Source organism: Canis lupus, chromosome 17 (genome assembly GCF_003254725.2).
Source record: "Canis lupus dingo isolate Sandy chromosome 17, ASM325472v2, whole genome shotgun sequence".
NCBI classification, from domain to species: domain Eukaryota; kingdom Metazoa; phylum Chordata; class Mammalia; order Carnivora; family Canidae; genus Canis; species Canis lupus.
The window spans coordinates 11,126,989-11,140,321 of record NC_064259.1 but is presented as its reverse complement, the minus strand read 5'-3'; the positions used below and the strand labels follow the sequence as shown (position 1 = coordinate 11,140,321).

General features: G+C 39.3%; 1 protein-coding gene across 1 annotated transcript in view; it reads left to right on the top strand.

Annotated features, from left to right (window-relative positions):
* Nucleotides 1-13,333, top strand: part of NBAS (NBAS subunit of NRZ tethering complex) — a 318,587-nt gene that overhangs the window by 279,854 nt on the left and 25,400 nt on the right. Inside the window, exon 48 of the mRNA XM_025454622.3 lies at nucleotides 4,470-4,665. Within this exon, the coding sequence (XP_025310407.1) occupies nucleotides 4,470-4,665 (196 nt within the window). The remainder of the gene's footprint in view (nucleotides 1-4,469; nucleotides 4,666-13,333) is intronic.

Below are 13,333 nucleotides of genomic sequence, written 5' to 3'. Positions count from 1 at the left end.
GTTGAGTTGTCTTTGTATGAATATGCCAGGTACAATCCAAAAATTCTTTTACCAAGGATTAGCTTATTATTGTTCTCACTATCTGTCTTTTTACTTTGATTCAGTAATTGCTTTTGTTTGGCTAACATTTCTCTTCCATTCCTTTTGTGAATATCCTCTTGTGCTACATTACACAATAGAACATCACTTTTTTTTAAATTAACCATTTATTGAACATATTTTTGTTGTTATTGCTGCTGCTGTTCTTTGTTAATAGAGCTATTTCATAGGGCTCCTTATCTTTTGGGCCAAAACCAGTTGTGTGAATCTGTGTTTCCTTTAGTAGTTAATTTTTTTAAAACAGTATAGTAGGTTACTCTGTGCAGTATAATAACCTCCTCCCCAGAAAATCCTCATTAAGGAGGAAAAGGTAGAAAATGGCTATCTGTTTTGCAGTGAAACTGTGAGTGATTTTTTTCTTTTATCTGTCTTATAACTTTTTAAAAACAATTTATATAATTTTATAATAAAGTAAAAATGTTTTGAAAGAATGTTCTTTTTATTCCTAAGCTCATAAAATCTCTCCTTGCCTTCATAAAATACTATATAAATGGAATAACTTTCCTTCTTCCCATTATGTTTTTTCACATTAAAAGTCATAACTGGTTATTTTTCATCCACCTATTTACCTCAAAAATTTCAAACCCACAGAAATGTTGCAAGGATAGAAAAAAGAATACTTGTATATTCTTCCCCTTGATTTGCCAGTTTGTTGCCCCTTTATCAAAATTTCTGTTCTCTGTCTCTGTGTATGTGTGTGCATGTGTTTTTGATGAGTCTTGAGAGTGGCTATGGATTTTAAAAACTCAGATTGAAGTGGAAATGTTAACCATTTTGTAGCTGGAATCTTTAGGAGATGGTATCTAGGCAATGTCCTTGGCTAGCTTTTCCCACAGAGCTGCCATTTATTTCTGTGTTGTCTTACTAAACACCAGTATTCACGTGGCTCTATGGTGAAGCTTGCCTAGAACATAGTTCTTCCAGAACATAGCACTTCTGCTCTGGGAGTGAGTTTTCCTAATTTTATTATGAGTTTAAAAGTATCAACCAGAAGTTAGAGCAGACGCCCCCAAAATGTCGTGTTAGCCACTGTACAATAAACTCAAATGTAAATGGAATCTAACTCTGTGTAATGACTTGGAAAACATAATCTTCTATATCACAGGAGTATCTGAATAATTATAATCTTCTGCCACAGTGTTCTGGAACATGCCCTGGTTTGGTTTGGTTTGGTTTGGTTTGGTTTGGTTTGGTAGCACTGTGAAGTTATTGATAAGGCATTAAGATCACCCAAGTTCAAAAACTGGCTCTTCTCCTTACTTTGTGACCTTGAACACTAGATCTCTTTGTGGCTGTTTCCTCATCTGCAGATTGGAGATGATAATAGAATACATGAAAGAGAGAAGGGATGAAATACATGAAGTGATGTAATTCAAAGCTCCTAGTAACTTCCATGAGTTACTGTTTTCATTCTTTTTCACCACATTCAAGTCTTGGGTAATCATTATACTTCCAGCTGCTCCTCATGAGACTCCAGCTTCTGCCCCTTCTGGCTCATTTTACCTGTTCCCCACTTGGCACCTGGGTGACAGGGTCAAAAAATCAGTTTCATATTATGTGAAATTGCTTTGAACTCCAGGCCAAAAATGTGCTTTAAACTCCTTTTCTCCTGAATTATACCTAATTGGACCCCTGTAGCCTTCACCAAAAAGGGCCTGAACCTGCCCCAGCCTGTATGCTTCTCTGATCACTTAACACGAATATGATATTTCAGTGCTCAGAAATCCCCCATCTTCTCGTTCCATACGAAGATCAAACGTCCTCAATAATAATGGTGGTTACTAATTGAAGCACTTAGTTGTATGTCTATTAATGTAGTATGTGCTTGAAGTTTATGATTTATGTGTTTGTTTAATTCTCAAAAGCTTTATGAGTAAGGGAGTGATATCCATCTCCAATTTACACATGAGGAACTGGGGCTCAGAACCATTAGGTGGCTTCTTGGTCAACGTCACATTGTTAGGAAGAGGTAAATCTGGGAGCTGACTCCGGGCCTGACAGCTGCAGAGCCCATGCTTTCCAAGCAAGAAGCTGCACTGCCTTTGCAGCCTTGGGTGCATGCTCTTGGCCATCCAGGTGAGGAATCTCTGCTAGCTACCCTGGTTCCATCTTCTTATCTACCACCTGGACATCTGTGCTTTAGTCTCTCCCTGAACATGCTCTGTCCTTTGAAATCCTTGTTTTTTGTTTTTTGTTTTTTTGTTTTGTTTTGTTTTTTTCCTTGCTCTTTTCTTTATCTGGATCATATTTTTCCACCTTCTCATTTACATACATCCCATTTGTCCTTTATGATCCTGTTCAAATGCCATGTCCTCTGTGAAGCCTTCCCTGATTCTACTCACTCTTCCTCCAAAATGATTGTTCATATTTACATACATCAGTAATTTGAATAATAGTCACTTTTAAAATTTTTCTGTACCATTATTCTTTGAAGGCAGGAATCCTACAATTATCATCCCTGTATCAAGCACGAACTTGTGCTTTGAGAATACCGGTGATAATCCTAATGATCATTATGCAGACAATGGTGTATCATTTATTAAGTAATTCCTCTGTGCTATGTACTGTGGCTAAGTACTTTATATACTTTTCTTGGTTTCAAAGACTCCAAGAGACACATTCTCAAGACCTATGTCTACTTACTATAAATTGGGAATGATGACATTCATGATTTTTATCTGGAGTTGTTAGCACATGATGGGGCCAGGGTTCACAGTTCCATCACATTCCCCCAAAATACTTTTCCACTACATGATAATTTCTGCTTATTTTAGATTTCCAGGAAATATCAGTGGTGGTCTACTTTTCTTGCACCCCACTTTTGCCAGTTTTGATACATATAAAGCTAACAAGTGACTTCCTAATTTAGAAAATGCTTAAGCCTATTATGTATGGCATTTAATAATTTATTTAATTCCTAAATACAAGTAATGAATTGTCTTTTTAATTTGAATTTCCATGAAACTATATTGACAAGTGTATTACAGAATGTGTACTAACAGAAACACTCAGTGGTAATTGTCAAATTTTAAAGATTTCCTTTGGTCTTGTTAGGTTGTAGAATTTGAGACTTGGTATAAGTGAGTTATTGCTGGAATTTATTGCTGGAAGCCTCATGAGGATGTGATTACAGCAAAACCTATATGATTTGTGCTTTAGCACTGCTCTCTGGGGTCTTGTGCAAGTGAGGTATCTATATGAGACCTCTTAACAGTAATCAATAGTAATTCATTGACATCATCATCAAACCAGTTATTTTCCTGAGATGGCCCATTTGGGATTACAAGAGAGGAGAGATTCTAGTGTTAGATAGAAAGTTGTGCAAATAGTTCCTTCACAGTTCTTTAGTAACCATGCATTCATATTTTATCCTTAGGGTAGTATGAAACCTGATGCTCTAACCCCTTATTGAAATTCTATCAGAGAGAAAAGTGGTAGAAAGAACATTGACTTTGGGGTTGTATTGCACTATTCTACATGTCTGTGAGCATATCGTATCCCTTCGTTGAAGCCTATTGCCTCATCTATAAAAAGGAATTTACATGCACAGTGTAAGGACTGTAGTTACCAATATTGTATATTTGAAGAATACTAAGAGAGTAGATCTTAAAAATTCTAATCTCAAGAAAAAAATTGTCAGGTAATGAATGTGAACTAAACTTCTTGGTAACCATTCCACAATATGTACATATATCAAATCATTAACTTATGCACTTAGGGCAACCCTGGTGGCTTAGCGGTTTAGCGCTGCTTGCAGCCCGGGGTGTGATCCTGGAGACCCGGGATCGAGTCCCACATTGGGTTTGCTGCATGGAGCCTGCTTCTTCCTCTGCCTGTGTCTCTGCCTCTCTCTCTCTGTGTGTCTCTATGAATAAATAAATAAAATCTTTAAAAAAAAAGTTACACACTTAAACTTACACAATATTATATGTTAGTTATGTCTACAACTGAAAAAAAGTTTAAATAAAATGGAAATTATAATATCTACTTTGTGTAGTTATTGTCAACTAGTAGTAGTTTATATAAAACTTAGAATGATAATGATGCCTGGCTCTCATAACATAAACAGAAGTAAACTGTACTTCTTATTAAACTTTGCATAAGACATAGAGAGTAGCTAAGGATATAGTAATTATTTTTCATCTGCTTTATGTAACTCAGTGTGATACTGTGTAAAAATTATATTCATTTTACATAGTTTTTAAATATCTGATAGGGATTGTCTTAAGCCATTTAAAACCTAAATTTTTCTTCTCAAAGGGAAAAAAAAATTAATCACCTAACAAACAAGTCTTTGGGTCACATTTGATTACTGAAATTTAAAAAAAAAAAAAGTTCCTATTTATTTAACCTTTGATCTTGCCCTTCAGAGAAGAGCTGGTTTCCTCTGAGGACCTGCTAGAGTGGCTGCGCCCTTTCTGTGCTGATGACTCCTGGCCCGTGACACCCCGAATTCAGGTGCTGCAGATTTTGGGACAGTCATTTAACCTGACAGAGGAGGATGGCAAGCTCCTTGTGTTCTTTAGAACAGAAGCCATTCTCAAAGCCACTTGGCCCCAGAGACAGGTAAGGGAGCATCTGACCGGTTACTGAATATTTTCCCTATTAAAAATAATTGGAGGTTATTTCCTTATTACTTTAAACTACCCTCCAGTGAATAATCAGCTTGGTAATGCAAGCTTTCCACTATGTTCTTCAATCCAGCTGTTTAGTAGTTAAATATGTACAACAGAATTGCTTCGGATTTGTCCATATGTTTGAATGTGTATGTGCACTGGAGGTTATATCTCATTCCCCTCACATGTGTGTATCATTTTTCTCTTCATAGGATATAGTCCGGATTCTTCACAGTATCAGTTAATTATCGCAGCTCTCTCTGTCCCTGGAGAAATGTGGATGGAAATGGAAATTCAGTATGCTGTTTAGCTAATTCATTTTTTTCATACTCTTCCCAGGCAAGACAGGTGCCCTCCTCTCACTTCTGTATCTAGATCGATGATGTAGCACACACACAGGATCTGTTTCTCTATCCCATCCTTCAAGACTCACTCAGTCCGTCATCTCTCTGGAACCTTCCATGTCCATTTCAAACTCAACTTTGAATTCCACACATTTGAGCTTTAATTATGTATCATTATCATTACTATTAAAGTCTTGTCTCCCCACTACTGTAGAAACTCAGAAGTCCTGGAGGATGTGTCTTTTGAATTCCCCTAAGTGTGTTATGTACATACTCTGAGCTCAAATACTTGTTGATTGAGTAAATGGGAATTCTGATTCCTAAATCAAAGAAATATGGTGGCCATTGAAGTTTGGCTCGAACTCTAAATTGATGCATCCTAAAGACATAGGATGTAAGGATCAGTAATCTCAGTCAAGTGCATTAGCCTGCCAGAGTAGGCCATATGCCAGTAAAATAAGACTTCCCACATAATCTACTCTGCAAGAGTTTCCTGGAAGTCTGACTACACCTCAATTTACCTTCTAATTTTAAAGCTTTGCTTTATAATTAATATTTATGTTCTTATTACTACATTGAAAGAACTATAAATTTCTTTTTTTTAATGAATCCAGTATTAAGAATATCTTGAGACTCATCTCAGAACATCTTCATAATTATTATCTTATATATTCTTATTACCCTATGTGAGAGAAAGGGGTAAATACTATTACCTATTCTTTGGAGTTAGAGAATTTGAGATGCAGAAAAGATGGACTTACCAGAGATTCTCTAATCTGGCCAAATTGCTGAAATGGATTGTATGAAAAGTCACTGTTATCTGAATAATACTCTTTCTGAAGCCCCATGACTTTACCAACATATTTAGTCTCAACATTCTGCCTTGAATTACATTAAGAAGTGACTAACAGTCTTTTTAAAGAACAGTCTGTGAACACAAATGCAATAGACAATAAAAATATTCCAGGTCTCTGGTGTAGTCGATCTTAGAGGAATGCTGACAGGAAGGTTCATACAGTATCTCAGAGGAAAGCTCAGAATTAGGTTGTGTTATTTTTGCCATACGGAATCTTGGATTATGACTCATTCCAAAATAAACGAACATCCCTACCACTAGGTGCTGTTCTGACGGAACCTCCAGGTTACAAGTTCTCAACCTTGCTCAGTTTCCTCTTCCTTAATGGCCAGAGCCTGGTGGGACAACGAGGCCAGTTTCTGTTTGGAGCCTCGCTTCATGTCCTGTCAGATTCATATACCAACAATATTACAAAACAACGTGGAGACCAGGGAAAGGGGAAAACATCCATCTTCTTTGTCATATTTAGAGAGTAGAACAGACACTTTGATATTTGGAGCAAAATGCCTCAGCAATAGTAGGAGTATAACCACTATTTCTTCTTTTAAGCTTTCCTTAGCTTTCCATATACCCAAAGAACATGTTTCAACTTTTATAGGATTCCAGTGATTTCTAGATACTTCTGAGATTTTAATTTCTTCATAGTGAAACATTTTCCAAAAATATGATCTAAGGGAGCTTAGCCTTTGTTAAGATTCCTTTCCCATGTACTTTTCTGAACTGACTGGACTGTTTCACTGAGCACAGCCTGGCTTTTCTCCTTCAAAGTCTGTGTGTAGATTCAGTATTAGAAATACAGAAACTACCCTGTGGCTTAATTATGCCATTCATCTGTAGTCTTCTTCCCAAATAAATTAAGTCCGTGAGTGTCTCCTCCTCCCGTAAAAAGCAAGTATTCTGTGTCAGCCTGGCATTGCTGATTCAAATCTGTTTCAGAGAGCAAGTGACTTTGGTCAGGAAACTCTGCCTATAGTTGTAAATAACTGTTTGCTACATGGAAAATGAACACAGAAAATGTGTGGCTTACAGCGGAAATAGCAGCAACTTCTAGAATGTTACAGAATGGTGCCCAGAGTTTATGTTTGAGGTCTCTCCATTATTGTTTTTAAAAACCTGTGTTACTTTTCACTGGAGCATTAGAAAGATCAAGGCCTGATGGACAAATCCTTTGTAAGCATAGGTCTTGGCCACCCTTCCTCCTCTGTTGCTTTATTGCCTCAGAGAAGATTCCAGAACTGGAGGAGATAGAGCTCATTGTCATTTCTTCCCACATACACTGAGGTCTTCCTCATCTCTATCCAAAACACCTAGAAGACCCCGAAATGTTGATTGCACCGGCTCACATGTTCTTTGTTCCCTATCCCTTTCTTCATTCTCAAAGGTAATATTAAGGGTAGAGACAGATTCTTACAGAGCAAAGATAAGAATAGATAATGATATTGCAATGTTCAATTACCAGAAAATGTAGGACTGCTACCTTTGCTGTGGCTGGTAATCCTCTTAGGCAGACTTTGCATACATCAAAGAGGGACTTAATATTTAATTATCCTCGAGGTGCCCAAAGTAGTGGCCCCACAAATCAGTGTGTTGCTGGGAAACCAGCCAGCTTCTGCAAAATTAAACACAGAATCTGTGGAGCCTGCTACCTCACTGGTTCTCAGAGAGACAGCAATTTCTATTCTAGTTTTCTCATGATTAGTTAACAGAATTAAAAATTCAGAGGCCCTCATTTTTCAACAGCTTGAGAGGCCTTTCTGCCCATTCCAGAAAAGTACCCTGGCATGGAGGACAGGGGAAAAGGGAGGGAGATGAGCTATGGGGGGAGGGGGAGAAGGGATGAATGTATGGTATTCATTCCCTTGATACAATTTATCTGAGTTTTTCAGGTTTTGTAATTTTCTAGTCAACTGGTGCATGAAAAATACGGGCCAAAATACTGATGTTTCCTCAAAAAATCACATACCCCTTCACTTTATTGTTTTTCCTCCTCTTATATAAAAGGACATGTGGTTTAGAGTTGCACCCTTTAAGTTTCATTCTGTTTGGATTTGTGGTTGTAAGTGATCACCAGAAAAAATTAATTTAAGAGAACTTTTTTTAAGTAGACTCCACGCCCAGTATGGAGCCCACGCATGGCTCAAGCTTACCCTGAGTTCAAGACCTGAGTTGAGATCAAGAGTTGGACTCTTAACCAACTGAGCTACCCAGACAGGCACCCCAGTTTAAGAAAAGTTATAATCTTATTACAAATTCATGCATTTTGCCTACTTTGAAACACACAAGGACATTTTAACTCTTCTGATCAGCGGCCAGACTGGCTTCATTTACCAGAACATTAATAAAATACACAATTTATCAGATCTCAGACAGTGAACAGAAGAACAGGTTTAGTTTAGTACACCAACCTAAATTTAGTACGCCAACTTAGATTTAGTTTCTTAACAAAGAATTTATTTTTACCTTAAATGTCTTCAAAGCTAAGACTCACTGCCGTAAATGATTTCTTAATCAAGTATAGGATAATATTTAATGTTAAAAATATATATGCCCACACATTTAAATTATCCATACATGTAATATATCTTTAATAGCTATGGAAACCAATTCCTGGAACCAGAGGAAACTTTCAAAAGCATGCCAGTTCGTTCCATAGTCACATTTTATAGAAAAGGACGTGATGTCCAGAAAGAAGAAGTTACTTTCTCTAATTTTAGTTTAAATGTCACCATTTCTAAAATGACTGCATCCTAAAGTAGGCCCCTAGTCACAGTCTATATCAGACCCTCTTTAGTTTTCTTGTAATCCTCACTATTGCTAAACTTCTCTCTTCCTGTCCATTATATGATGTCTTTCTTCCTCCATTAGAATATAAATGTCACAAGAAAAGGGCTCTTACAGACACTCAGTAAATATTTGTTGAATAAATGAATATTATTTAAAAAAAAAAAAAAACTTACTAAGGTCACCTTTAAAATGGCAAGGCCAGGACCCCAGAGTTCCAATCCATTCCTCTTGCCATAAGGGTTAGACCATGCTGCTTCTCTCTTAAATGCAAGCAAATTGATTTGCTTGGAATAATGGAAAGGTTCCCTTACAGAGTGGCCTGGTGCTTTTAGATTGATACTATTCTGTACTAACTTGCTGTACTTTGTTGACAGTGATTTCTGACCAGCCAGTATAAACATTTTTGTCTGGATGTAAGCAGGAGATCTGAAATGTTCTAATGGAGCTTGATTTTGATAATGCTCTAATGGAGCATCCTAAAATGATTAAAGCTAAGAGAGCATATGTGTTACTGGGTTCTACAAATACTTGGAAACCTTGGAAGGCCTCCCTTTATGAATAAGGGGTTTTTTCCTTTAAAGATTTTCTCTCTTGTCATGGTTATCATTGAGGGAAGAAGAAGGGACTGCGAAATGCATATTAAGTGCACATCACTACTTGTAATGCTTCGGACAGCCTTGCAAAGTTGTTCCCATTCTCTGTTTGAGATGAAGTCACATCGCCTAGTAAGGTCACCCAGCTTGTGAACGATAGTACTGGAGTTCAAACCCAGTAATGTCTGATCTCAAAGTCTGTGTTCCTGGCTCTATTACCACACTTCTTCCCATCTGCCAGGGAAAGATACTCAGCACTAACGTTTGGGTCGCGCTAGACTACATAAAGCATGCTCTGCTCATCTTCTCTTCTTTCTGCTGTGACTTCGCCTGGATTGAATGTGACTAGGCATGAGGAATGAGGAGTTTGATTGAGAAAACAGAAAGCATTGCTTTATCTCTTAGCATTTTTCACTGTCTGTATACAGAACGCTGTGTGTGTTCACTGCTGCTCAATCAGAACATTCTGAAAAAAGCTGTGCCTGATAACTGTTGTATGTGAAATATTCATTGAAGATTCTTCAAGCACAGATTATGCACCATTCACTGTGTTATACTCTAGGGATAGACAAAGAGACCAGGCAATTAGCGGTAGAGTGTTTGGGCTCTTCACACAGAACTACATTCAGATCCCAGTGTTACCGCTCATTCGCTCCGTGACCCTGGAGATGTTACTAACTCTCTTGTGATGGGATAATACATGTAAATCTCCAACTCTGGTCCAGGCAAATGGGCTCTGTTGGTGTGGGGACTCTGATCCAGTGGAGCACATAGATATATACTCAAAGAAGCAAATTCCCCAAAGACTGAAGAAGCTAAGGCAGATGTCTGCACAATGCATTGGGTTCCAGGAAGGGTATGTAGCCACTGCCTCCAGGAAAACCTGCTCTGAGGAGGGGAGTCTTTTTTTTTTTTTTTTAAGATTTTATTTATTTATTCATGAGAGACACATAGAGAGAGACAGAAGCAGAGACACAGGCAGAGGGAGAAGCAGGCTCCATGCAGGGAGCCCAACATGGGACTCGATCCTGGGACTCTAGGATCACGCCCTGGGCCGAAGGCAGGCATTAAACCGCTGAGTCACCCAGGGATCCCCGAGGAGGGGAGTCTTGAACTAAGTTCACAGCTGGGTGTCTGGAGTGAACGCAAGAGATGAAACTAGAAAGAAGCGGGTCAGACCCCTTCTGCCGTGCTGCGCAGGTTTCACTTTGACGGTGCTAAGCCCACAAGGAAGGGGGATGCCTGAGAAACTGCATGATCAGACGTGTGTTTTAGGAGAACCCCTCCGACCTCTGCCTGGACAGTGGGCAGGAGAGGTACCGGGCAGGGGACAGAGGCAGCAGTCAAGTTCCCCGAACTTGGCCCTGAAGCTGGTACCAGCTGTGAAGATAGAGGAGGGTAAAGAAAGCTGAAGATGTTATTACCAGGGGCCCCAGGGACTGCTTAGATGTGGGGGGACAAGAAACAGCCAGTGTCCCTCTGATGTTTGCTCAAGTCGCTAAGGACGAAGCGGCACCAGGAAAGAGCAGAGGACAAACCAGTTTTGTGGAGGAAGGCACTAAGTTCAGGGCTGTGTTTAAAATCTAAACGCGTTTGGGGAGTGGGGGCTGTGGGGTGAGATAGGGAGGCTCTGCTTACCCCTTCACTTCTTCATAGCCTTGTATTTGGCCTAGGTCACAGCGACCTCCTCCTTGGACACACGCCTGGGTTTAGTACACGTCACTGGGCAGGACTGCTTCCTCCATCCCAGGGGACACTCCTCCCGGGGTCAGGTCAGCCCAGGACCCACAGGGGCTTTTTTTGTGGCGGGACAGTCACATCCAGGGCCTCACGCCCACAGGCCCGAGAACCTCAGCAACCACACTGGTCACACTCCTAACCTCTCCTATAGCAGTGCTGTCTCCTCATTCCTTTTAAGAATTAGAAAAGTTGCAGTTCGACGGGAGAAGAGGCAGGAAACATTCCAGCATTTGGATGTTGGCGAGTGGTGAGAATATGGGGTAGCTGGGGATGACTTCCTCTCTTTTTTTCTTTCCACTTTTTGTTTGGAGGGAATTTCAGATTTACCCCCAAAATTGCCTAAATCATAGAGGCAGTATAGCCACTGATCAGCTCCTGTGGAAGGTAGAAATATGGTGATTAATTTTACTACATCAAGAGTAATCCTCTGCATGATGGTAATTGTTTTCCACTCGTGAAATATGTTTATGTGCACTAATACCTATTTCATATTCACAAATACCTGAAGGGAAAATAAGCCACATCGCCAGTGCCTCTGGGATTTCAGGAGGGCGCCTCAGTTTCAGGGAGCCCTGTTCACTCTCAGCGGGCCACAGAGAAATTTCAGGTTAAAGCTGTTTTCATCTGGGAATAGGTGACTCAGTCCATTTCTTCAAGGACAGTGACTCTGTCTGATAAGGAGGCTGCAGCTACTTGACAAATTAACTTGTACCAAGGGCCGAAGTCCCCTAATTCAATGAGGACAGAAGCATCGCTTTCAGAGACGAGAGAGAGATATCTTTATGTTCGAGTCACATTTGAATATTGCCCTTTAAAATCCTATGACATTAGTTAGAGGTGTCTGGGTGGAATCGTCCCTAACTTGTAGGGTGCCTGTAAAATATTGGGCATTTTTACTCCCTCCCCCACTCCCTGGTGGAGAGAGAGAGAGAGAGAGGCGTATATTCTCTTTCACTGGAGAAAAGGGTAGAATCAAACAAAACGTAGAAGAAAAACTTGGGAGAAATTGCTAATTATTTTCACTCATCTCTAGAAGGCATGCCACGGAGCCATTCCAAATCGTGTGTTGTACAAATAAATGAGATTTTTAAAAGAGATGAACGTTAACCCATGATTCCATTATCCTAAAACAGCCATTGTTTTGTGTTCTTTTTCTGCCTTGTCTAATCTATAGACCTAATTCTTACTAGAAGAAATCACAACACACATCCAGCTTTCTGCTTTTTATATGTAGCTGTAACATAAAAATACCCATCATTTATTACGTCCCTACCACGTGCCAGTCACTTTGCTGGCTATCTTATTCACATTGTCTTATTTAATAATCACAACTATCGTGTGATATGTGTTATCTTCGTCTTACAGAAGAGGCAGTTAAGCCTCAGAAAGGTCCAGTAATGTCTCCAAAGTATAATGTCTTTCATGTTACTTTGATTTTATCAGCATTATTTTGAAAGCTGCATATTTAATCAAATGGCTTTTTTTTTTTTTTTTTTAAGATTTCATGTATTCACGATAGACACACAGAGAGAGGCAAGGACATAGGCAGAGAGAGAGAGAAGCAGGCTCCCTGTGGGGAGCCGGATGTGGGACTCGATCCCAGGACCCTAAGATCACTCCCTGAGCTAAAGGCAGATGCTCAACCACTGAGCCACTCATATCACTCCCTGAGCTAAAGGCAGATGCTCAACCACTGAGCCACTCAGGCGTCCCTTAATCAAATGGCTTTTTATCATTACTTTACAGTCTCCTTAGTGAGGTGTGTTGAAGCTTTTGCCCAGCCACCCATAGTTTGTTCTTCCTCAAAGCTAAAATATGTTCTCTGGTCATTTCATTTTGTAGCTGTTTAGGCACATAGGTCAGTTCTCTGTACTCCTCACAGTTGCCTGAAGCATATTTAGATGCTGGCAGTGCATATTTTAATATGAACTGTGCACTTTCTGGAAGAGAGAATCTGATTCTTTCCTAGGTCTGCATTCATGTTCAGCCAGCACCTTGTTTTCAGATATTTTAGGGAACTTAAATTCCCATGGTATTAATACTGATCTGATGCTCCCACAACTTCTGTAGGCCTCTCAGACCTGTTGCTTTTGCTTTTATTGATTCAAAACAATACTTTTCCTCTTTAATTGTTTTCAGATAATTTGTCAGATTTATAACATTGCGATTTTCTTCAACTTTAGATTAATTTTTGTAGCCATGAATGAGTAGCATTACTAGTTGTGATATGAAAATATATTGGGCCAAAATGCGTGTCCTTTCTGTTTGAAGAAGTTTCTTTAGCCAGTCTTTAAGATGAAG